The sequence below is a fragment of the Neovison vison genome, chromosome 2, assembly GCF_020171115.1.
Source record: "Neovison vison isolate M4711 chromosome 2, ASM_NN_V1, whole genome shotgun sequence".
Classification (NCBI taxonomy): Eukaryota; Metazoa; Chordata; class Mammalia; order Carnivora; family Mustelidae; genus Neogale; species Neogale vison.
In genome coordinates this window covers 101,558,500-101,582,209 of record NC_058092.1, presented here as the reverse complement: position 1 = coordinate 101,582,209, position 23,710 = coordinate 101,558,500, and the positions used below count along the sequence as shown (strand labels likewise).

General features: G+C 47.9%; 1 protein-coding gene across 1 annotated transcript; it reads right to left on the bottom strand.

Moving 5' to 3' along the window:
* Window positions 1-646: 646 nt before the first annotated feature.
* On the bottom strand, window positions 647-22,350 carry TENT5C (terminal nucleotidyltransferase 5C). Its single transcript, XM_044239006.1, has 2 exons — window positions 22,266-22,350; window positions 647-6,257 (listed from the first exon to the last, which is right to left on the bottom strand). Exon 2 carries the CDS (start codon window positions 6,230-6,232, stop codon window positions 5,057-5,059), a length of 1,176 nt encoding a protein of 391 aa, XP_044094941.1. The 5' UTR covers window positions 6,233-6,257; window positions 22,266-22,350; the 3' UTR covers window positions 647-5,056.
* Window positions 22,351-23,710: the final 1,360 nt, after the last annotated feature.

Genomic DNA, 23,710 nt, shown 5'->3' with positions numbered 1-23,710 from the left:
GAAGCCATGGTAGTGGTTGGATATAGGAAGGCTGAGTTATTGTGGTTCTCTTATTGAAAATGGGTTTGGGGCCAAGATCAAGGTCAAGAGAACCTAGTCTTTAATGCCAAATCAAACAAGATGCCAGCGAAGGCAGATTTCAGGACTATACCCCTGATGTAGGCATTAGCCAAGAGACTGGGGTCAATAAATGCAACTCAGTTTAAATCAGTCGGGCACCTTGGAGAAGAGCCCAGATGTGAAGGGAATTACAGTCCTTAAGGTGAGCACCCACCTCTTCCCCCAGAGAAAGCACCATCTCTCAGAGAACTATCTAAGGCTGGGGCGCCTGGGTGGCTCAGTGGATTAGGCCGCTGCCTTCGGCTCGGGTCATGATCCCAGGGTCCTGGGATCGAGCCCCGCATCAGGCTCTCTGCTCTGTGGGAAGCCTGCTTCCTCCTCTCTCTCTGCCTGCCTCTCGCCAACTTCTGATCTCTGTCTGTCAAATAAATAAATAAAATAAATCTTTAAAAAAAAAAAAAAAGAAATATCTAAGGCTAAGAATGTTATTAACTGACCCCTCCCCCACCCCACCATGCAACAGGTTTCCTGAAACCTAAAACAAGTTCACTGTTGAGACATGGAGAAATGACCATAACAAGTGAGGTTTTGGGGTTTGTTTTTGGTTTTTTTTTTTTAATATATCTTTATTTCTCAAACTGAAAGCTTTATTTCATCAACTTCTAATAGTTTGCATTGACAAGTGATTTCACCTTCATCACATAAGAAGGTCAGCGACATCACACCAAAGAGGAAGCCTCACATATTGTAGGCATCACTAAGAAAGTTGTATTTCAAAGGCAAATCGAGAATAACAAAATGTTTCCAATTCAGTCTAATGAGTATCTTAGTTTTCATCTTTATTAATTTGGAAATGACTGGATAAATACTCTTAATTTTCCTAAAGCAGCTATTTTTTTTTAATCCTGTGTGGGGGTGGAGACCAGATGACTTGAGTTTTAAAACGCCCACATATCCATATTATTTAACAACTTCCTCTTTAGTGGACCATCTTCTCACCTTCCTATACAAACGCACATGACAATTTTTACCAACTCTCACCAGCCTAGGCAAACCTCCAAGCATTTTCTTTAGCTTACACTTAAACTATTTTTGAAAAAGTGATAGGTAAACAAGATTGAAAACTCACCAAAACAAAACAAAAACAAAAACACATGTTCTTTCCTGATCCTCACCTTCAGGAGTCTCTACAAGTAATCCTGAAAAGTTGCCAGGTCTTTTAAAACCCATCCTCCCTTGGTCCTCTGAAAGTAATTGGCTAAACTTGAGTAGGCTCCAGAATGAGCTGCGACATCCTGGTCTCTGCCAGATTAAGGATCGGACTCCAACCCTGGCAAACAGGAGTCCTTCACCTTACAGAATCCAACAGATGGGTTCTCCTTCAGAGAGAGCCCCAGAGTGATACCCAGGAAATCATGGCCTTGGGGAGCTACAGGGTCTCTTCCCACAGGTGGATTAACTAGCAATATATCTGAGCCCAGAATCTAGGAGCATCCCGAAACCAGGCAGCAGTACTAGCAAGTTCGCTAGAAAGAATGTATTCCTAAACTGAGGAAGTCACTCTCAAGTGGCACAATTTCCCAAAGTTAACAAAGCGGTGCTAGTTAAAATCCCAACCTACCATGAAGGGAAGGAGCTAATGCTCTAAGGGAGGCAGAAGGATAAGCAGATTCGGGGCACTGTGATTATTAATGTGATGTGATTATTAGTATGTCACCACAAAACATGGGTTTATACACAGCTTGCAGTAACTCAAATCCCTGGGGGAAAAGATCAGGTGGGGGGCAGAGAGGGGAGAACTCAAACACCAAACCACATCTGTCAGCACACAGCAGGGCCCCAGCATCTTTCCTCCCCGATTCTCCCCAGCTGCCAGGTGCTCCCAGGTGTGGGCAACACCCTAGCCCACATGGACTTAGCAGGAACCTTCTTTGGAAGGTGTCCGTGATAGAGAGTTTAGTTTCAGAGCTGAAGTTGAGTGAGGAATCGTGTCTTACTGCCAAAGTAAAATGTAAGGGTGAGACTGAAGCCTAAAGCCAGGAATTCAGGCTGTGCCTTTCCGCCGACACGAGGGGAAACGGTACTGTTTTAATCTCACTGCCGCTCAAATGGATTCCAAGAAGCAGGCCAGGAAAACAAGCTGCATACTTGCAAAAAGCATTAGAGAACTTCAGAGTCCTGAAGCAAATGAGACTGCTTAGATTTATATTAGAATTTGTACTTGAACTTTAGTGCCCTTGACCACTGCCAAGTTTCATGTTACTCAACACACAAAAAAGAGGAACCACAGGTCTCAGTACCAGTTCAGGGGACCTGGTGCTTGTGTGAGCAGCATGAAAGGCAGGTTTCAGCTAGAATTTCCAAACACCTGAAATTCAAGGTTATCCAATCTATTCTGAGGCCGGCAAAGGCCTTGCAGAGCAGGTAGAGACACCACTGGACCAGGGTGATGTTTTAAAAGCTCAGCTTTGGTCAGTGCAGCTTTTTACCCTGATGTAGTAGAACATTCTAGAACACGTGTCTACTTTCAAACTCCCAAATGGCAGGGCTGACTAAGAACTTCAGGTGAACAGATCGCACTAAGATGGTCTTGGTGCAATGGTGGTAAAGATCTGGTGCAGGGGGTAGGGGGTTGACTGGGAATTTCTAACCATTTCTGGGCTTCCCTTCATCCTCCGAGGACAACTAGTAACAGCAAAAGAAGAAAACACACACACACACACACACACACACACACACATATATAAGCAGAAAAAACTCCAAGGGCAAAGTGGAAATTTAATTACTTGATATGGTTCTGATTTTATCTTCATCTGGAGCCTCATCACCCTGATCCTCAAGCCTTCTAGTAGGAGCAATACTGACTTCTGTTAGCAAGTGTTTATGTTGGTGGCTTCATCACATCTCAAAGTTTTGGTTAATCAGATCTGTCAGTTTTGCACAAAGATGTTGCCCTTAGACCACAATGGCAGCCTTTTAATGTTATGGATGAGTACATAGTTTTTAAAGTTAGGGTTCATTCTTCATTCCCCCCTTTTAACCCTGAAGCATGCTGGGTACCCCCTCAGTATGGAACTAGCCTAGACTCAAAGCCAGAGCATTCAAATGTAACTACAGTTCACAGGCAAACCAGAGCTGGTCACTTACACACAGAAGTGGATTCTATTCACCTAATGTAACACAACACGGATACCAGCTAGACCCTGAGGCTCAGTCACGCCCTATCTGCTTTTAAGAGAACCAAGACCTCACATTCCCAAAAAAAACCCTGAAAATACCATCTTCAGAAAAAGGGAAACCACTTGTTTTCTGCTAAGCTTTTCTTTTTTAAAGTATCTTCATTGTGTAAGGCAAGGAAAAAGGAAAGCAATCACTCAGGGCTTGGGGTTTTTCTGGCCACGGAAGAAAGGAAAAAATCAGGAGCATGGATTTGATGAAATCACTTTATAGACAAAGCTGGCTGGCCATACGAGTTCCTTTGCCCTCAATACCCTAGAGCGATGCTTCCTAAGAGATCCCAGAAAAGTTTCAAAACACAAAAATTTCCTTATTTGAATGACTGGGAAAGCAGTAGCCTAGAACTCTCCAAGCTTTACCAAGCTTGCTTTGGACTGGAGATTAACACTGTTTTCCTTCTAAAGTGCACAACAGACACAAGTATGATCAAGTCTACCAGAATAAGGAAGACCATTCTCCATTTACTTCATTCTTCCCCAAATCCCCCAGAATTAATCATTCAAGGAGCCCTGGCAGCTCCAGTGCACACCAAGCCCAAATGAGCCCTAAACCTCCACCTTGCACACAGCACAGGGACAGCGGGTTCAATTCCAAAGCAATCATGAGCCAGAGAACTGTGCCCACAACAGCAGGCCATTCCACAGGTCATTCCTTTCTACTGAAAATCCTGAATTCATCTGCAGCCCAAAAACAGCCTGGAGAAGAAATCACTATTTTTTGAAGCAAGAATAAAAACAAACAAAAAAGAATCAGCCACGGTACTCCAAAAAACATCTTGTCATACTGGGAATGTGACCAAAACAGGTTTCCAATTAAAACATGGGAAGACCCTCTCACATCGGCTATTACTAGGACTCTAGACTCAGCACAATCCTTAGTCTTAGGAAGAGCAAAACTAAAGTGATGAGCTGCTAAGGGAAGGGGAGGAAAGTGTCATTCAATAAGAATTTCTTAAAGAAAAAAAAAAAAACTGAACATTCACGTTTCCTATTTACAATCACCCCCTCCCCCACCCTTCCGCCACCACCACAATTCTGCTTTAACATTATGTTCCACATTTTATTTTGTTTTCAAGTTACATTTCAAGCAAAGGTCATTTTTTTTTCCCTCAGCAATATCTCACAATTCCTCGTGAGAGCACAGCATCTAAACCATAAACCACTGTCAACCAGATCTCAATTCTCCAGCTACCAGCTTTGGTTTGTTCAGGAAAGAAACCCTCAGCTCTGCTAACAGGGAATAAACATAAGCATTTCAGTCCCTTGAACAAAAATGAAGTCACGAGACCACACTCATGTCCACCATTTGCTGCCTGGCTAAAATTGGTACAAGAAAATAGACTGCAACCACAACTCTCATAGAACAGGTGAGAATCCCATGAGGGCCAACAGAGCCTACTCTAGGCTTAAGTGAGAAGAGACTGCCCAAGCTTTCTCCCAGATTCCATTAGTGCACGGAGCTCCAATCTCCCCGTGCATGTGTTGGGGACATGGCATGTTAGTGTCTATCCTGGTAAGATGTGGAGAGGTCATCCTTCCTATAGCATTTTCCAAAGTGGCACTGGAATAACAGGTCCCTTCAGGGTTGGCTCATGATAGACTGTAGACCCATTCCGATGGGTGCACAAAGAAAAAAAAGAGCAGAATCAGAGCTGAGTTCCCCTTTAAAAGCCAAACACCTACACCTAGAAGGAGGCTCCCTTCGCTGAGAGCCTTTGCCCTATTGGGGTTCCCACTGTGTAAGCCCTCAGGTCTCAAGCTTAGCTACAGGGCAGCCATGTAGGGTACGGCTGACTGTAGGTGACTGGAGGGTGGGCCACGTAGTAGTTGTTGAAGTTGCCGTCACTGACATAGGGAGCTGGCTGGTAGTAACAGGTGACGTTGGTGGCGTTGGGGATGATGTTTTGTTCCGCCAGCACGCGCAAGGCCAGGAGGGAGATGAGGTTCAGGGTCTGCCTCCGCTCGTGCCCCATGAGGCACACGGTGCTCTCGTTCACAACCCTGCGAAGGATCATGAGGTAGTCATACTTGCTCCTCTCTTCTTCGGCAAAGTGGTTTTGAAGGTAGGTCTCCAGCTTCCTTTGCTGTTCGAGGATGTCCGGGAAGTCGATGAAGAACCTGGAGCACATGTAACGCTCGAGAGTTTTGATCTCTTCCTGGTCTGTGGGCCGGAAGTCCCGCACGAGGAGGTTGCTGTACTTGAGCAGTCCCCCGCCCCTGATCTCTTCGGGGTTCTTGGTGGCAATCAGTCTGTTCTGCAGGTGGTCGAAGGCTTCCTCGAAGTCCCCGTACATGCTCTCCCCGATCACCGTGGGGTGGACATGCTCAGAGATGGGGCTGCTGGAGCAGTCGTAGAAAAAGAGCAGGGAGTCCAGAATGATCTGAAAGGAGTCCACGCTGAACTCAAACTGGCGCCGGATGGAGTCGACGAACTTGAGCTCCACGTTCCTGCCGTTCTTGTTGGAGAGGGAGATCAGGCTCCAGCGGTCCGTGTCCGTGCACACCTTCACCAGCTTCTGCACATACGCCTCCTTCAGAGTGACCGGGCTGATTTTGAGCTTGTTCACGCCCTCCGGCAGGAAGTTCAGAAGGGAGCACAGCACCACGTCCCTGACCAGCTGAAATTCGGCCTCCGTGGGAAGAGCCACGTGAAAGATCAGGTCCAGGTCTTTGCAACCCAGGCCGTTGTCTTTGACCAGGACGTGGCCTGCGGCGGAGCCATTCAGCCGGACGTCCTGCACTCTGATGCCCGCCTCCTCCAGCCGGCTGCGCACGGTCTGGACGATGTCCTTCAGTGTTATCTCCAAGGTTGGAAAGTTGCCTCGTCCGTGGATGGGGACGACCTCGGTCAGGACCTCATGCAGCCGGCTCACCTGATCCCAGTTGAGCACGCTGAAGGACATGCAGTCCCTGGTGTTGCTGCTCTCCTCTGCCATCTTGGGGGGTGTGCTCGCAGGGAAACTGAAAGTGAGGGGGCGAGAAACAGAGTTAGGACTCACTTGCAGCCCGAGGGACTCGGGGCAGATGCTCCAGGCTCTCTGACCATTTTCCCGCCCAAAGCGACAACAGGCGCCCATGGTTGGGTGCTGCTGTGAGGGGTAGAGCTCACAGATGGGAGAGGCTTTGTGCATGGAGGGAGGACGACATACACAGAAACCCACCCTCTGCTTCAAAATTTTGTTTTATGTGGGGCCGGCTTCTTTGATTGTTTTGTCTGCAGGAGGGTGGTTCGTGTGAAAGGAAGTAGTCAGATTTCTAAAACAAAGTAACCCACACACATTCCTCAGTAGAAGGCCTAGCAGTCTGGCTAATTCTTGATCTTCACAGAATTACCTCTCCAGCCTTTGCATGCCTACCTACATCTTGAACTGGCTGATACCTAAGCTACCACCCTGACAGCCTGAACACAAGACACACACCCCATGCCCCCCTCCCAGGAAAAGACTTCCTTCACCCCATGAAGACAGGAAGATTCAGCTCTGGGCCACAACCACACTGAGGACAGGAAGTCAGACCAGTCTGCTAGACCAGGTGCACAGATATCTTGCTGGCAAGAACCCCACGTCCTTTTCCCTCATGGGAGCAGTTGGTGCTGTAACCAGCACCTCCAGTATCCAGAGTGGGCCACCAGGGAGCTGTCTGGATGACAGGATTCCTGGCAACACAGGCGTGGGTCAGCTCTGTGGTGCAACAGCTCTGCCAGCAAAGAGGGCCCTCCATGGGACATGGAAAACTTCCTCAGGGCAGTGCGATCTTTTCACTGTATTTTGAAATCTAGTACACCTCAAGGCTACCTAAGGAGAATTAAGAGAGCCCTCAGTACTAGGAGAAAAACATCCCGTTCTCACACTTCACTTGCTAGAACCATAGCTACCAAAGTCATTTTCAACCAAGTGATACGTTTCAGAAAATAAAATACAACAGATCCCTGGAAATCCTAATGTGTAAAAACAAACACTGCCGTATTAGAAAGTCAAGGTGCTTGTGGATCCACGTGGGTCAAACATGAGCTGGACAGACGTTAAGAGCCGAAATAAAATGTCAAGGTGCTATCCTCACACTTTGGTGTGAGCACAGAGTCTTGCCATTAGCCTTCCTGACTGGCTAGGCACACACAAAACCCATCCCAACCACTGCTGCAGTTTCACTGTTTGGAAACCACTGCCCTTGAATACACACCCTCCATCCCTGTCCTGCGGTTCCAACTCAGGTTTTAAGCTTTGCACTGCTCCCAGAGATCCTCGCCTGACATAATCGCTCACAGTGATGGTGAAGGTTGTCAGTCAGTGTTGGGAGGCACCACTGGACATCCCCAAACAAGCTTTCCAGGAGCTGGCAGTTAAGAAAGTGGGTGAGAACACAATGTAGCAACAAAAGACAGTGTGTGGTACAAAAAAAAAAAATGGAATATAAAAGGTAGAAGAAAGGAGTGCCCCTTGATTAGGGTGAAAAAGAAGGCCACAGAAGAGTTCACTTATGGGGAGGGGACATAAGCTGACACAAAGGCAACATGAGCTCTGGGCTAGGATTGAGGGCCAGAAGGCAATGTGCAACCAAGACCTAGCAAATTGTCCAGTTTGGCCATCAGGTACCTCTCAAGCAAGAGCACAGGCTCCCTTTAGGGAGGTTGAAGGTGTTTAAGGTTGAAGGGATGAATGTGTTTGGCCAGCAACAGGAAGGGTGGTCACATGATCCCAGTAGGCTCTAGGAAGACCAGTCTTGAGCCCTCCCATGCTTGCTACAGAAGAATGCTTGCCAAGGGGCAGATAAGTTTCCTTTCAAACCTGTTTGGACAGTGTTAAAAAGCTCTAGGCTCTCTAGATCATTCTACCAAAGCATGCCTAGGGTAAGGATTAGAAGCAAAATTTGTGGTAAAATACTTCATGCTCACTGTGGCTAGCATTTGGCTTCAAGTCAGACTTAGAACATCTTTTTAATGTGCTCTATGTACATTTGGTTCTTTGTAGGCCCTTTTATGATCAGCATACAGTACACTGTGCCTATTACACAGGGCACTGCACAATTAAGTCCAAATGACTGCAAAGAGGTATGGCTCTAGCTTTGTCTTAAGATACAGCTAAACTATCTATGATTCGGTGACACAGCTTTCTATCAGGCATGTTGATCTCCCCATAAGAACACAACCTTCTCTCCCTGTGTACCACCTGACATTATGCTACCAAGTCTCATATTTACAATACAGGTGTGAGAAGTCACAGTGACAGAGCAGTAGCAATTGAATCAATACTTGGAAGAGAAAGAACAATTAATTTTAGGAGTATCTCTCGGAAGAACCTCAGTAATGTTGCAGAAGAAAATAACGATAGGAATGACTTTTGACTCATTATCTTTTCTTTTCTTTCTTTCTTTCTTTCTTTTTTTTTGTAAAGGAGTTGTAAGAGGGGCGCCTGGGTGGCTCAGTGGGTTAAGTCTCTGCCTTCAGCTCAGGTCATGATCTCAGGGTCCTGGGATTGAGCCCTGCATCGGGCCCTCTGCTCAGTGGGGAGCCTGCTTCCCCCTCTCTCTCTGCCTGCCTCTCTGCCTACTTGTGATCTCTCTCTCTCTGTCAAATAAATAAATAAAAAGGAATTGTAGGGAAAAAAAAAACATTTTAAAATTAAAGTCAGAACTATTCCCACCTTTAGAACAGTAGTTCTTAGAGGAGGAACATTTAATACCAGTGAGAATGTGATGGAAGCTATCATTTTCTTCTCCAGGGATGGAGTGGGGGCGAGAAGATGATCAGAATACGAGACCTTTCATATATTTTTGAATCTCTAAACTTGTAGTAGGTTCAAAGTTAGAATCTGTTTTAGATTGAAAATCTGTAAGGTTCATATGGGAGGAGGGGCAGGAATGGCCAGAAACATTATGAGAAACAAGAATGATGTACATATCAGCCCCATAAGAGATATTATGAAGACAAAATAATTGAAAGAGCATGGTATTGGTACAAAAAGTCAGATTGTTGGAACAGAATTTTTAAAATCTAGAAATAAAATGTAAACATGGGGGATTTCGTATACAATAATGGAGGCATTTCAAAATAGTAGAGACAAAAAGTTTAGACATGTAGATAGTGATCTACATTTAAAAAAAAAATAAACAAGGTGGCTCCTTGTCTTGTGCCAAACTAAGATCTAGATGGATGAATTAAAGACTTTAGCATAAGAGGAAAAACCCTAAGAGTCCTGGGGAAACATGGAATTTATATACACAAATGAAGAGCAGGCAGTCTTTTCTGAATCACATAAAACATAAAAGTCAAACTTTTGATACAGGAAAATAAAAATATCTACATGGTAAAAATACCATAACGAAGGCAGAAAGGCAGCACTAGGAAACTATTTGCAGCATGAGGCAAAGTACTTATCTTAATAATGAAGAATGAGCTCCTACAGGTCAGAAAGACCAGCACCCCAACAGAAGAAGGGGAAAAATATGTGAACAGTGGCTCAGATACATAACACATTCAACCTTACCTTAAAGGATGGGCATATTAAAATTTCACTGAATCATTCTTACCTATCAGAATGACCGCGATCAAGAAGCAGACACCCACTGGCACACTGCCCATAGGTTCTCTCTAAAGAACAGTGTGGGACTCTCAATTTTAAATGAATGTACTCTTTATATCAATTCTACTTTGAAAAAGTCTATTTCTGATTTTATCCTCCAGGTATACTTGCAAGTATGCACAAGGCTAGTCACTGGAGAATTATTTGTAAAGCTACAGAGTCCTCAGTGGAAGGTGAATGACAATGCATGTGGACAACAGTATACGATTGCATGGAGTTGTCCCAAAGAGTGGAGGCGGCTCTCTATCTGTAAGAATGGGAAATGCTAGTCGAGATTTATTCATAAAAAACCAACACTGCTTGTGTAAAAGCACAAGCCCACACTTGTACATTTCTACAGATTTCTGGAAGGAAACACAAGTACTTCGACCTATACCAAATACCCGCTCTAGACTGGGAGACGCGACAAAGGAAACTTATATTATCCTTTTTGAATTGAGAACCTATATGTGTATTAATTGAAAATAGTTAAAATCTTATGAAACATGTCTGAAAACCTCTCTCCCATAAGCCTTCTAACTCTTCTGCTGCCTTATTTAGTTCTTTCCTATCACTCCCCGGCAACTCTGTCCCCAAATCAAATAAACATAGAAGCTTCCCCTCTGAGACTTGAATGTGGATCTCTGGGGGCAGGCGGGGAGGAGGGACTGGTCCCTGTTTTTCCCCTAGAATGGTTTTTGGTCAAGTTTCTACTTCTCTACTGTTTAATAGAATATGTCCATTGTTTGTCAAAAATCCTCCAGACTTTGAAAATAATAGATAATCTGCCTAATCTAGACCCTATGTTTGTTATCCCAAAGTGGCTTTTTGTAGGTTTATAGGCATGGCTAATTCTCAGTTCAGACATATGGTAGTGACCCTCATGGTGCTGTTATGTTGATTACTGGCTACAGTTGCAAGAAACTTAATAAATGCAATCAGCACTTTACCAGGAACCTGGGATGCCTGTGTTTGGCCTCTTGGGTACCAACTCCTTCTGACAATCATATGAACAATGGAGTTCACTTTTAGAAAAAAGTAGCTCATATGAAAGCATGTTGTAGAACATGACAAATGAGAAATCTGTGGTGTAGTTCTTAATTCTGCCAGTTTACTGTGCCTTAGATTCAGAAGAGCTCAAGCTACTGAAGGCTCAAATTTAGGCTGGGTTCATAGTCAGCACTTAGCCCATTAGAAGGGCCCAAAATAAATTACTGATGATGATTACAAAGGAATTCTTTGTTCTCTCTCACCCATCCAAACAATTCCAAATATCAAAAGTACATATTTTTTTTTAGTGACTCCAACAAACACTGGTATTGCTAGAATAAATCCAAGTCATAGGCCCTGAGGGCTTAGATAACACACCAGAGCTTAGTGTAACAGTTGGAGTTTTAATTAACCACTTGAGATCAACAACGTTATAATCTGCATATAAAAGAATCCTGTGGAACACATTCTCAACTCAAGAAAGGCCCAGGTTAAAGACAGACAAATTCTAGTTAGCAGAAGTAACAAAATGATGATTAGAAAACAAAATTAATGTGAAGTCTGGTAAATTCAAACTAGTGTTTGATTTTCCTTTAACTGCCTGAGAAGCAGTTTCATTTTATTTTGCACAGCAGAAAGTGGGCAAGGTAGGAACCAGGATTTCTCACTGATTTGGAAATTCAAGCACCATTTTACAAGTGAGGATGACTGCCTGTCTACTCAGTCCAAGTACTTAATCTAAAAAGTTGGATTTGTGACGACTAACCACTGCAGGTGCCCCCTGAATTCCCTTTTCTTCTATCATCTGGCTTCAGCAGAAGGCTAGAATGTGCACACTGAAAGAAGACAGGTTTGTAGGAATGGCAGAAAAAGGGGAGAGGAAAAGAATGACCAAGCCCAAAGAAGAATAAACCATATTCCCTAAGGACAAGTTCACCTCTAACTTACCTTTGATTCCCATGGCCTGGGACCGAGGCCCTCAAAGGCAGGTTGAGCTGAAAACCTATGATTAAGCCCTAACTGAAAAGAAAATGGGAAAAAAAAGAAAAAAGAAAAAGAAAGAGAAAGCTATTTCTAGTCCTGCTTCTTAGTTTGTCTAGAGCCCAGAAATAAGAGTGACAGAGGCTATGAAAGCATGAGGGGACTCAAGGTGGGCCAGCTGGACAGACAGGCAGACAAGCTAGAGATGAGCGTGAAGAGCCCACATAATACTTCTGGGTCTTAAGTTCAAGGGCTTAGGTCAGATCAACACTGATTCCTATTTGTACCAGGTATTAGACATAGACACTGTCCAAAGAGTTCTCAGTACCTGTGGAAATGTCCACCTGCAAAGTTAAGGACAATGTGTATGTAAGTCTTAGTCTGCGGTATTTCACAAGAAAGCTCTAGAAGCTACTGTGCCAGAGCTTTCATGGAAATGCTGAGGTGTGAACGGAGGCTCTCAGCTATGGCAGCCCTCCATCCCCTCCAGAGACAACTGAGCACCACCCTCTTCCTCTGACCCTGCTGGGGTTTAAGAATACAAAAGAAACTCGAACACATTTCAACATTCCTTTGATGACATTTCCTTTTACGGTTTCTGGATGTTACCTCAAAAGCCTGGACCTTCCTAGGAACACTTCTGAGGCTCAAGGTAAGAGACCCAGCCATGGGCAATGGACTAAGCCTGGTGACAGACTACAGGTGGTGCGTATCCACAACAAAGACACTTGCTGTCCCTAGCTCCGGGCTGAGAGGGGACCCATGCACCTGAGGCAAGCATCTTCCACACAAACTCTTCCCTTTCCAGTATACCACAACGGGCATTTTCAGGGGGGGGGGGAAAACTACTTATTGCATATAAAAACCTAGAGAGTTTAATCAGAAGTGAAGGAGGGTGGCACATACACCATACTCTTCTAGCCTACCAATTCTTTCAGCAACCCAGGTGGATGAGAACCACAACTCTGGGCCTTACTGTTCCTGTAAAATGAAGGTGCAGATGTGTGTGCAAAAGAAAGTGTATATAGCATAAGCCCCTTCACGTCAATTCCGGTTTCATCCTCACAAGCGCTCGAGGAAGGTACAACAGTTCCTTTTGCACAAATTAAGGAATAAGGATCAGAAAAGATTAAGTGAATTGACCCCCGGATCCTCAACTCTGGAGCCAATTTCAAACACTTGGAACTGGCAACAGTTCCCACCGAACTCGCTCGGCCACTGGCAGGGTGGGAGGAGGGGAGAGGGCAGAGGCTCCTGTCACAAGCCCACAGGTGCCCTGAGATCACCAGTTCTTGCTGCGACGACAGTGATCTCCTCTAAAACAGAGACTGTATTTGTCCTACCCAGAAAAGAAGAAAGTTACCCCCGTAACAATGACACTTTATCCCTACCACATACACGGAGAGCAGCAAAGCTTGAACCAATCACCTTTCATGGCCCACGTTAGAGAAGATTCCAGCTGAATAAAGGACATGAGTCAGCATTCATCCTCGAGGATGCCCAAGGTGTCTTTAGAGGCGTCTCTCAGAGAAGTACCAGAAAAGGCAATTCATTGCCCATGGTGCGGGAAATCCTATTTCTCAATGGGGAGGCACATCAGCTGTTTCATAACATAAACATCTTACCAACATGATCTACTCAGAAACCAATGCCTCCCTACCTCAGAAGCTCCAGCTGGTGCCAACAGGTTCCTAACCCTCCAGGCCCTCTTTCTGAGGGGACAGACCAAATGTGACTCAAGGTCTAGCCAGGGGCCCTAACATGAACCACCAAACTCTATCTGATCCAGCTTTACCTGGATCAACCAACACTACTATTACCCCTGCTTGACAGGAAAGGAGACTGGGGAACAAAGAGGTTGTTAACTGTCCAAGGATGCCCTGCTGGGAAGTGGCACAAATGGAACTGAATGACTTTCTAGGGGGGTGGATAGTTTGGGTGCAAGTGTTGGGGTGTGCGTGGGGCTTGGAAGAGAAGCTAGCTGCTCTGGTAGTTGTAAAAACTAGCCAGCAATAAGTGGAGGGAAAGAGGTGAAAGGTAAGAAGGTTTTTTATAGGATGGCAGGTTAGGAAGGCAGGTGGCTAGATGCACTAAGGCCCCCAAGTGAGGCAGGCTAGATGGCAGGTGCCGGAGGCAAGGCAGAAGCAGTCCCAAGTGTGAGTACCTCAGAGCTGTTAGCACAGAGACCCTCCCCCTCGGGATTATCATGGCTTCAAGGATCCATAGCTGGATCTGGCTGGAATCCAGCAGAATGGAAGATAATTTTGTACAGAAATGCTCATCATTATGCTCGGGTTTTAAAAGAGCAAGGGCTAGAAGGTGAAGGCCCAGGTTGCTCCCTTGGATGGAGCAGCTGGATGCCAGCCAGGCTGCCAGGCAGTGGTTCTCAGAGAGTGCGAGGACAGCTGCGGGGATGCGCTCTGCTGGCTGGAAGATCGGCAGTGTTGATCTGCTGATAAAGCAACAGAACAGGACACTCTGCAGACAAGAGGGCAGCTTTCTAGATCCCAGAAACTGATAACCCAACTGGGGCTGCAGAAAGAAGGTAGGTAAGTTTGCAAGCAGGGATGGACACCCCTCAGGCAGGCTCGGGAAAGGGAGCTGGAACAGAGCCAAACACAGGACTGCCTGGCACAGCCCGACAAACATGCACGTGCTTAACCCAAGCCTGCCCACCTGTCACCTTTCCAACGGCACAGAGTTTGGCCCTTGAGATGCCTACGTCCTCGAGAAACAAACCGGGCAGCCAGGAGGGCCAGGGACTTATAAATGCAGCAGCAGACCAGTGGGAAGCAAGGAGAAAGACCAGGCTCCAATCTAGATGTGGCTTTCTGGAGAGAAGTCCTCCCTCCATCCTCGAATGCATGGGGAAGGCCAGGAGTTACAGAGGACCAGGAGGCAACCTGAGGAAGGCTCTGTCTGCCAAGCAGCCAGTCCCTCGCCAGGGCCCATCCCCCACGCCAGGGAGGAGGCCACATTCTGGAGACTCCCCTGCCTCCAAATGCATGAAAATGGTACGGATAACCAAGACACACAGCTAAGTTTCATGTGAATGTCCATGCGAGAGTTTGCATTAGCAGAGAGCTCAGAGCAAAAGAACCAGATTAAATAATGCCTGGTTTTTAAAAGGCCAGTAACATATATTGCATGTTAGCTTTTTCTAGAACACCCGCAAATACACTCTGCCTCCGTTCAAAGAAACAACAGCGCCGTGCCACAGAGCTCTGCCCAGAGAACACAGTCCTGAGTCAGTGACACCAGAAATCCCACAGCTGGCCTGTTCCCACTCTCTGCTTGGGAACGTCCAGCTGGAGGTCTCAAGCTATTTTCTCAGGGTTATCAGGAGTGTCCCGGCCACTGAATGCCCACGTGCACCACAGCCCCCAAACCTGGTATGATTCCCATGGCAGCTGCGGTGCCACCATAGCTGAAGGAATGGGAAACCCTGGATTTAAGCAGAAGCGGGTCACCAGAACCCAGGGCCACCTGGCTTTGCAGCCAGCTTTGAGTTCGAGGGGCCCTCCCCAGTTCTCACTTCCCACAGATGCCCACAGACGGTCTTAATGGTTATCAGAGATTGGGCTCTGTCCGCAGACACCCACCCTGCAAGAACTCCAAGCAGAAAACACTTTCTCGTCTTTCAAAATAGGATGCTTGAGCAAGTGTGGCTGGAGAGATAACACTGGAAGAGCTCATGCTGAGGCTGCCAAACAGCATGAAACAGAATCAAAACACAGGCCCAGATGCTGTAACGGGGCACCGCAGAAGTACACAGGCTTAAAGGAATACCCTGAAATCGTCGCAAGTGTAAACATTAACCAGGTCACCACACGGGCATCTTTAGATGGAAGCTAAGCACAGAAGTCCTGATTTTTCCAGAGCGTCAGCAATATTAAGTGCTACATACACCACTTGAACTGGAAAGAATCCCTGTTGCAACTTGGCACCCCACTTCCTCCTACGAAATACCTCTTTCTAAATCAAAGATGTTACTGGTCTGACTCATGTAAAGAGATCGTCAGAGCCGGCCCCCACCATTTTTGAGACTGACTAGTCTGAGAAAAATAGAACGATTCCTAGGAGGCTGTTTACTGTAAGGATGGCTAAGTTTCCATACAGTCCACAGGGTCTAAGGGCTGCCAGCCCCCAGGGTCACACACCACCTAACCCTCTGGCTTAGAACTTGGAGCAGGCATCAGATGTCCACAAGGCGGGCCTCAGCTTGCTGTCCCATCCCTAGCAGCATCCCTGGGCCTTATCAGGAAAGGGCCAAGCTCAAGTATAGCACTTATCACACTTGAGACAGACAGACAGACAGACACACACACACAAACCCAGTCACATATGTTTAAGTGAAGGGGCAAAACCATGAGGAACCTATTTCTGTCCCTATTTCTGTACCAGCTGCACCAGGCAGCCAAGTACCTGTGTTTGGTATTTCTACATGTGTGGAGCTGTGCGGGTCACAGATATGGTCCTCTAGGAATAATTATCACGAAATTAGCATATGCCAAGTCATGCGTTGCTGTCATTTGGCAGCTCACAGACACCTGTTACTTGGAAGTTCCTTCTTCTTGCATTTTCAAATTTCAGTTGTTGATATATTTTAATTGTTGATAAGTTGCTTGAGCCCTGGTCCCCTGCCAGTGTCAGAAGATTTCATCTGCAATTCTTTGAAATTCTATTACCTGGTGATTATGCTCTATGAAACTGGAGAAAAAGTAAGAGTGAGCACCAGACAAGGTATCAAATATCCTGTGTTTTAATGGCAGGCCTGACTCACAGGGTGAATGCTTAGCAGTAAGTTGGTCACAATGACAGAATTTTCTTTCGTTCTTTCTGGTATCTGAGTGCCTACTATGTTCCCGTCGCTGTTCTAGGAGCGGACAATCTGTCAGTAAGCAAGAGACAAAGACCTCTGCCCAGACTCATGCTCTCCTTCCATAATCTCCTGCCGCTAACGCTTGCCTCCCACTCATGCAGAATCAGAACTGCAGAGTGAGCCACTGGGCAGCTGGTCTGGACCCGTGCTACTCAGTACTGTAGCCACAAGCTTCGCATGGCCCTTAAGCACTTGACACGGGCCAAGTCCACACTGAGACCATGGAGACGTGCTGTGAACACGGAATACACTCTGGATTTCAAGAACTCAGTAGGAGGGGGAGAAAGAAAAAAGGAAGTATCTCCTTAATCTTTTTGTTATATTGATTATATATGGAGAAGCTAACATTTGCTATGAGGGCTTAAATAAGATAATTAAAATGAGTTTCACCTGTTTACTTTTACTCTTCAATGGGATGACTGCTAGGAACTTAACTGGGTGTCTCCTATTTCTCCGGGATGGCACCAGTCCACTGGCCTTATAACAATGAGGAAACCGAAGCTTAAAGAGTTGGGGGTGTATCCTCACAGCCCAAAACGGCCACAGAGGCAGGAAGGAGGGAAGTGAGAGACCAGGACAGGCCTGGGACACTAGGTCCCAGCTGAGCAAGCCCAACCAGGGCCTGGACTCGGGGCACATGCTCACTCTATATCCACTTCATCTCTCCTCCTTGATCTGCATTCTTCCTACCATGACACCTGGCCATTGCCTCCGTGTGAGAGCCCTGACTGGCCAAGACCACACAGGGTCCATTGGCTGTAGTGCCCACCTCCTTGGCCATAGGTACAAGTCAGGGATAAAGAGGGTGTGTTTGGGGGTAGGGTGTAGACAGCCAGGCAAGGTGGAGGATGACCCGTTCTCCCACCCTCGGGTAAGGCTAAGCCAGGCGAGAGAACCACACGGCAACATGAGGGAGTAGATGCAGTTCAAGACTTGTGAATGATTTTCTTCTCAAAATGGGCCCACAGAGAGTGAACATGGAAACAGATATGGGACTTTGTGTGTTCATCCACTGGAAGATTTGAAAGTAGAAACAGAAAACAGAAAACAAGGTACACGGCAGAACTGTGAAGAGGTGGGTAATTAGGGGCGCCTGGGTGGCTCAGTGGGTTAAGCCTCTGCCTTTGGCTTGGGTCAGGATCTCAGGATCCTGGGATCGAGCCCTCGTTGGGCTCTCTCCTCAGCGGGGAGCCTGCTTCCCCCTTCCTTCTGTGTGCCTCTCTGCCTACTTGTGATATCTCGCTCTCTGTCAAATAAATAAATAAAATTTTTAAAACAAAAAAGAGAGATAGGTAATGAGATATGGGGGACCCGCAGCTGGGGTGACCTCAGGATCTAAAGCTGGGTCAACACCTAGTCTGATAAGGAAGGAAGAGCAGTGATTTGTGCCAACTTTTGAGTATGAATTTTGTGAGGCAAAGGAAGGTGGTCAGGAAGACTCATCCAGGGGAGGTGGAGAATGAAGAGAAGGTGTGAAGGGGACAGGTCCTGAAAAGAAGCTTCACTTCTGGAGGGATGGGCAGTTTCTGGGAGTTCTTCAGGCGGTGTTTAAGGGGCATGGGATGTGGAATTGGCCAGGGGCAGGAGAAGAGCCCCGTGCTGCTCTCATGGAGCTGCTGTCAACAGGCCCCTGAACCAGGTCAGTGATGGCAGTGGGAAACAAAAAGCGAAAAAGATAAAAGATCAGCAGAACCAGCAGCCGAGTGAACTGGAGAGAGAAAGGCTGAGCGAGCCATGTGAGGCTGGGGTTGGGGTGGAGGGGCAGGAAGAGCAGGATGGGGAACGCTGGAAGAGAGCAGGGCTAGAGCTGGGCTTAAGGAGCTTCAGCTGCTGGCCAATTTGCAGGCTCGGCCCCTCGGCTCCAGACCTACCAAACGGAGGCCACCATTTAGAAAAAGGCCCAGAAACCAGCCAGCATCTTAGGCTGGGAGCTTCCCAGTCAAAAAGCTCCCAGGCTTTTAGCCCACCAGAATGAATCCACCTAAAGGAGACTTCCCTTGCTCAGAGGACTGGCAGCTGAAGCCAGCAGAGAACTGTATCCAATTCACAGGAGCACCTTCTGTGCCCCAGGCCCCGCTCCGGGCGCCAGGGATTCAGCAGGGAGCACCAAGCCCTGCCTTCCTGGGGCTCACAGGAAGACTAAGACAAACAAGCAAAACCCGAGTGCCCGAACGTTAGGAAGCTGTCCCAGCTCCAGAGTGCTTCCAGGGGCCCTTTTACATACCAATCACTGCCTTGGCCTCCTCAGCACCTGGCACCAACCGCTGCCTGGGAAGCACTTAACTACCGACTCAATCACAGTCATCCAAGAAGTCAATACTCGATGCAGCTTAGTGACCAAGCCTCCAAAAGGCTCTGCCGAGACTAAAAAATCTCCAACCTGGAGTGACTTAACATCAGCAATTACTTCTTCATATTCCTTTTTCCCTGTTGTTCCAAGAAGTTCTGCAAACAGTTCTAGGGCAGACTAGAGGGGCCCAGCTGTACAAAATCTATTGATTCTAAACAGTTCATAAGGCTCTTTCCTACATAGCTGGGTTATGCAAAGAGGCTTCATCTAAACCACTTAAATTCCAAATATGAGCTTCTTTCTAATGCACGCAGTGAAAGGATCAAAAGGATTGCGACCAGAAGTCTGGGAAGCATCACAAGAGATCAGCTCTACTGCCGGACCCAACTGGCTTGTTTAAACACATAAGCGGCCTCATCATAATATAGTTTATGCCAGCTTGCCTGGCCACGGCCAAAACACCAGGATGGCACAACACATTTTTCTGTATTGCCCTGTGTACGTCAGTGACATCATAAAAAAAGCAACGGACCTTATCTAACCAGAGTAATGTTTCATCCCAAGTAACCCCTCAGATTACGCCTTTCTTCCCTTTAACCCCTAAACACACACACACACACACACAGAGTAATGCACACAGCCCAGAGATCTGGCATGAGACCAAGAAACTCAAACAACAACCCAAGTTTAGCTTAAATTCATAAAACTATGCTTGGGCTTCCACAACTTCTCTTGGGAACACAAAAAAAGGTTTACCACACAGAGCTCTTGGCTTGTCATTCTCTGGTGACTTGCCCCTGGCGCACAATAGATCAAGTACTACTTACTTGAACAGTTTAAAAAACCATGTCATTTTCTAACTTTGTAGCAAATGTGTCCGATTACCAGCACTGGGAGAACAAGGGCACCACAGTCCACTCTGCATTATCTTTATGGCTAGGCAGTTCCTTGGATTTTCAGAAGTATGAGGACTTCTCTGTTCTCTGATGGGTAGTGCAAGATGTGTGCAATTTGCCCTGGCCTTGAACACTGGGGGCTATAGGCTAAGTGGGGCATAATGGGAAATACAGGGGTGAGGAGTTCTATAACCCAGGATGGGATCTCCATGGGCTGCTGTACTCATAGCACAGGCAAGCAAACCAAGGAGGGAGATCCGCTGGTGGTCAGCTAAGTCACACTCCATCTGACAAATAGGCAAGATCCATACCCTTACCTTTAGAGATACCCCAACTTAATCTCTGGATGCAAGAGAGGTATTGTGGAAGAAATCCCACATAGAGAGTACAGCAGTAAGTTCTAGGTACAGACACTGTCATGAAATGAGGGACCTTTGTTTTGGGTAACAATTTAGAGGTCTCCTGGCTAAGAGGAGGAAAAAAAAATTGGGGCTTTTTAAAACTTCACTTTCACATTATGTTACTGAGACTTGCCCTACAGCTACCTGAACAATTATATATAATATACCAAAACTTCTCTCTAAAAAAGTCCTTATTGAGTATAAATGTAGTCTAAAGACATGGATATACCTTAAGACACAAGGTTTCAGTTATCTCAAGTAAAAGCTTGACTCCAGAGATATTAAGTTTTCCATCTTCACAAACAAGAATGTCAAAGGACAGAACCCCTGCTGGTCCAGCCAGACTGCCTCCCTGAAAGCGAAGAGAAAAGTCAGCATTCTCTAGTCCCCACCCACCCCCTTCCATGGCAGGGTCTCATGTGTGGGTCTCACTCCCTCAATAATACCTTTGGGGATTTAAGACACAGCACAGTTCTTGGTAAGCGCTCCTACCCTCTTCCCCCCACCCCACACACCCAAGCAGCCCCAGGCTGCCTGGCTTGCTTCCTTGTGGGCTTCCTTGCCAAGTTACTCCAGTGGAAATGTTAGTGTAGCCAACAATGGCCACTCTCATCCTCCACCCCTCCCCACCCCCTTGAAGGGCAGCTGGGCCAGGCCAGGAGTCTACCTTAGAAGAATTTAATAATCTTTATTTCTTGGGGAGGTTCAGGTTCCTGACCCAACTACCAAATATCCTGAATACCAACTGTCACAATACCGATGATAACAGCAGTCTTGATAAACGCTGACTGTAATAAGAGAACTGTAAAGCACTCCATGGCTTGCATGTTACAACTCCATTAAAAAAAAAAAAAAAAAAAGTTTAAAAGGTAGCGGGTTGCTACCTAAGACAGGGACTTAGCCCGGCAGAAGCCTTTTTTCCAGGAAAAAAGAGGGGAAGGGGACTGATCTGATCCCTCTCTTGAGGTCCAGCCTTATCTATCAGTTGGTTCTAGCCGGGATGGGTGAGCTCTTCTTCTCCAGATAAACTCCGGAAGTCCTCCCTTACTGGAGGTTTTGTTTTCTCTCCTATCTGCGTCCTGTGTTTAGGGGTACAGGCTACCAACCTGTCCCGGTCAGGTTCGTCACCCTCCTCCGCCTCCCCCCCCCCACCTCTGAGATGTAAGGGCAGCCACCCGCGGCACCGTTAGCCCCGCCAACTCGCTGTCAAGGCTTTTAGTCTACACCGTAAGCCAGTTTCATTCCTAAAGGGGGAGGAACCGGGCACTGTATTCCCAAGAAGTTTCCAAGAGCAGTGCAGTGCGCGGGAGTCACTCGCCTGGACCACTTTGCTGCTTACGGTGTCCACAGTCCAGTGTGAGTCCACAGAAAGTTGGCGATCCCCGCCCTGACCTCGAAACCCAGGGCTTGGCGCCGAGCCGAGGAAGCGCCCCTCTCCTCCCCGGCCTTATAGGAGCCCCTGACCGCTGCGTCTCCAACTGTGCCTCCCGAAACCGCCGCATTCGAATTCGGGCTCGGCTGGCCTGCAGAGGTGTGCGTGCCCGCGGGAGCGCAAGCAAGGAAGAGGCGGCGGGGCCGCGGTCACACCGGGAAGGGGCCGAAGGCCCCCATCAGTCGCTCTTCGGCCGCCCCGCCCGCGCCGGCCAGCGCGCAGCCCCGCGGGACGCGCGGAGCAGGAACTCGCCCAAGTTTGCCAAGCCCCAGCCGAAGTCTCTGGAAAGTTGTAGCTCCCTCTCAGGGCGTCTCGCCTGGCCCTCGGGGGCGGGGGATGCGTGTGGGGATGTCCCCGCGGGAAGGGAAGGGAGGGGAGCACCGCGGCCCGACACCTGTCCGTACCTCCCCTCTGGCTCCCCACCCGGCTCTGAGAGGACAGGAGCTCCGCTCGGCGGGGACAGACCCCCGAAGGCGGAGCGCGCGGCTCTCTGGGGCCGCCGCATCCTAGCACCTTCAGGGGAGGGGGCCGAGTACTCACCTGGGAGGCGGAAGAGGAGAGGACAGAGGCCGGTCCTTGGCGTGGGCAGCCCCCAGCAGGAGCGGCGCGGTCACTACAGCCCCCAGGCAGCCGCACCGAGTGAACGGTCCCGCCGCCGCCCCCTCCGTTCTTATACGGCTATGACCACGCCCCCACCCCCCCACCCCCGCCCCAAGCCTTCCCTCCCAGGGGAGCGAGGGGCGGGGTGGGGCGGAGCCAGCGCCCACGGGATCCTTCCGCCTGGGTGCTGACGGCGAGGGCAGGGCAAAAGGTGCCCCCTGATTGGCTCCTCGGGTGAATGGTTGCCGAGAGACGAGTAAACCTTCCGCGGCGGGAAGGGGCGGGGGCGCTCAAGGCGGTAGCACTGCGCAGGCGCAACAGAGAGGGGCTGGGTTGAACCTCCCGCTACCCCCCCACCCCCCCGCCCCGCGCCAACTTCGTAGTTACTGGGACTCTACTTTCCGCTAGGCTCTTCTGCCATTGCAATCATATAACTCTTCTTCCCAAGCTCTTCCCATCTCCGTCCAGCTCCCTCGCAGGCCTGCTTTTTTTCTTTTGCTTCTCTGGGGATTTTCGCGTTGGTTCTCTCTGGGACTGGGGAATGAAACCCCGACACCCACCTCCGGCGTGTGTTTCGAAGTCTGAAAAAAAACTTATGGTTTCTGAGCCAAGGGAGCCTTCCTCTTTCCCCCAGCAAATTGCTTGGAGGCCATCGGGGAGAGGGCCGGCGCAGTTGGTTCTCTGCCTGCAGTTACCACCTGAATGCGGTCAGTGGGACGCGGGCCTCAAGGAGTCCGTCGCCAAGGCGGGCACCCGCGATAGCTTCGGCCCCTCTTGAAATGGAAATGTCGCGTGTTATATAACATGCAAGCGGGGCTTGGACACCACCCACTCGTCCCATAGCAAGAGGCCTAGAGTCCAGGTTCTAAACGCAGATCAATCTGGGTTGGGATCTCAACTCGCCACCTGTCTGTAAGGCCTTGGGCAATGAACTTAACCAGTCCTCCGTAATCTCTTTCCTCACCTGTATGACAAGAGTAAAGATAGAGCAGCTTTAGGGCTTGTATAATTACTAAATAGGAACATGGAAGCTAATAGTTCAGTGTCTGATGCAAAGTGTGTGTTAAGTGCTGTTTATATCAAATAGTAGCTGCTGTTATTTCTCAAAAACATTTATGGGGGCGCCTGGGTGGCTCAGTGGGTTAAAGCCTCTGCCTTCGTCTCAGGTCATGATCCCGGGGTCCTGGGATCGAGCCCCGCATCAGGCTCTCTGCTTGGCAGGGAGCCTGCTTCCTCCTCTCTCTCTCTGCCTGCCTCTCTGCATACTTGTGATCTCTATCTGGCAAATAAATAAATCTAAAAAAAAAAAATTGTGGAGCTTGTACTGATCCTCTACTGGGTGGTGGAGAAAAAGTTTACCTCCCAGATGCAGTATTTCCCTATTC